Source organism: Penaeus chinensis, chromosome 27, assembly GCF_019202785.1.
Source record: "Penaeus chinensis breed Huanghai No. 1 chromosome 27, ASM1920278v2, whole genome shotgun sequence".
In the NCBI taxonomy this organism is placed as follows: domain Eukaryota; kingdom Metazoa; phylum Arthropoda; class Malacostraca; order Decapoda; family Penaeidae; genus Penaeus; species Penaeus chinensis.
Genome location: NC_061845.1, coordinates 17,452,288 through 17,454,787, shown reverse-complemented (window position 1 = coordinate 17,454,787; position 2,500 = coordinate 17,452,288). Strand labels below are relative to the sequence as shown.

At 35.1% G+C, this 2,500-nt stretch overlaps 1 protein-coding gene across 4 annotated transcripts in view; it reads right to left on the bottom strand.

The window, feature by feature from the left end:
• Positions 1-1,217: 1,217 nt before the first annotated feature.
• LOC125039662 overlaps positions 1,218-2,500 on the bottom strand; it is a 13,713-nt gene continuing 12,430 nt past the window's right edge. For all 4 annotated transcript variants that reach the window (XM_047633844.1, XM_047633847.1, XM_047633845.1 and 1 more), the window contains one exon: positions 1,218-1,809. In XM_047633844.1, coding sequence (XP_047489800.1) covers positions 1,669-1,809 — 141 coding nt within the window. In that variant the 3' untranslated portion in view covers positions 1,218-1,668. The remainder of the gene's footprint in view (positions 1,810-2,500) is intronic.

Here is a 2,500-nt window from a genome sequence, read left to right as displayed (position 1 = left end):
GGTTTTGCTGCAGCGATGAAGTGTTCAGGTGCCATTGTGCCTGATTTGGCTTGTTGTGTGTCAGGGTGTGTGGGAATTTGTTATTATTTCTAGGATGTTGCTGATTAGTAACTGAAGTAAAGTAGTGATCGTTCTAGTGCAAGAAGCTTCAGTTTTGAATGGAAACTTGCCAACAATGCCTTCACGAGTTCAGTTGCAAGTCTACAGCTCAGGTGCTTCATTCGGAGCAAGGAAACAGTCGTTAGATTTGGAAGCCTTGGACTGGTTTCCTTCTTGTCTTGTCTTATGGAAGTGTTTCAGGTGTTATTTCTCCGTGTGAAGGTGGATGGCTGCTTAGTATGACGTTTCTGAAGCTGTTCATGATTAGGCAGGGGTAGCATTTTTCCCATTGAAAGGTCTATGGCAATGTTTCCCTTAGAATTGTTTTTTTTTCTTGAAGTGACCACACATCAGCGATGAAGACAACGTTATCATCACCTCACGTGCCACGTCAAAGCTGTTATTATTTAGAGCTTTATGAGTATTCTTTCAATCCGTTAGGACTTGCTATCGTTTATTGATGGAGGACGTAACAAGCGATGGCATCTATACTTCTTTTAATCTCTTCCGTTATGACGTTTACCTACTTGTTTCCGTTACTGTTAAATCAAAATTTCTAGCAGCGTCGATTCTTCGGGTATAATTCGTTGGCAGATTGAGTTCTTGAGTGAAGTCATTAAAAGCTTTTATGAATGTTAGTCTTTATATCAACCATTATCGTTTTGATTCGTGAACTGTTATTATTACACATGTTATTATTTCAGCTTTTATTGTTAAAGTGTTTCCTGTCACCCTTTAAATAACTTTGTTGAACATTTTTTTTTTACTTTACTTTGGGGTGTCGAAGTCATTTAGGTCACCTAAGACAAAAATAAATTTATTTTTAGGTGATACTTCTCTTTTTTTATTATTATTATTTTTTTAGAATATAGAAATACTGGTGAATTCACTTAACATATCTTGGTAAAGCCCCGTTTCAGTGATACATTGCATATAATTTTTTCTCCGTAATTACCATTTCAACTTCAAATTGTCCGAGGCGAGACCCTGTCAAACGCTTTTATCAAGAGTGTACATATTGTTTGTTTAACAGGCACCTATGAAGACAGGGGTCTGCGATGTGACTGACTTATGGGCACAATGTAGGAAAAAGAAATAGTAAGAGGAAAATATGCCAGTCAATTAAACTATATTTATTATTTTAATCATTAAGAAGATTCATAAAAATGCAAGTACATTCCACAGAAATGAAGAGACTAGTTGTATAGAGCAGAAGAGTAATTAAATAAAAATCGTGTGTGTGTGTGTTTTATAGCTGGTTTAATTGTTTGCGTCAATATTTGTGTTCTACCTACGTTGGTTTCTGTGTTTGCACGTAATTTTATACATATTTGTGTATGTATGCAAATGGAAAGACGAAAGGAAGTACAAGAAAACACACGAATATGTGATTCCATTCGTTGTTCTATTTGCAATTTGTTCGACATGAATTCCACAAGTGTATATATACATAGGTCCTAATATGTGTGAACGGTGTGTGTTGGTGTGTGCTTATATGATTATTATCAAGTGTGATCGCATGTTTCCATAATTCGTAAATACAGACCCTCATTGCTCATGAACAGCACTCTAATCAGCATCCCCGCCACAGTAGTCTTTAGCAGCACCTTCATCCCTGCCTTCATCGCTGGGATTCAAGGGATTTTTCTCAGGAATTTTGGGTGGCTGGGAAATTCCTGATCTTCTGCGTCTCCCATTCTTGAACAGATTCTGAAGAAGATAAGAATAGTGATTGAGTTTTTCTTATATACATTTCACTTTGTGTGTATCATTATAATGATGTTAGCATAAAAAATGGACAAGAAAGTTATGTTTTAGATATTGCGTGATATCAAAATTAAAAAATTACTTGAATGTTATGGCCAAACCCTTTCACATCAAGAAACACGTTGTATTTCTGCTTTGCGAGGATTATCGAAAAAAGAAAACACCAAGATGAAGCCGTTCACAGAAGCAATAGAAATCAAGAACGGTTCCTGGTTTCAACAAAGCCTTTCTACTGACCGGCACTTGGAAACGGATGCAGTAATACTCGATGTTCTTTCCCCAACAATACGTTTATCGAAATTTAGAAATCTTAGACTGTATGGGTATGTTTTATATATCTAAAGGTTTCAATAAAATATTAGCTTTGGCAAAGCCTTAAAGGAACTTTGAACAAGGAGAATGATCCTAATATATCTAAAATGACGTATATGAACACATTTTATAGTTACTGCATCGTGAAAATAACCTATTTCAATTTTCAAATCACTACAATTTACTTAATGCTCACCGCTTTCTAATTACTATGAATAAAAAAGATACATTTATTTCTTTAACAACTATTTCCTAATGAATCATAGACATTCTATTAGCTAATATCAACTTTTCCCCAGAAAGTAAATAATTAGACCCAAAT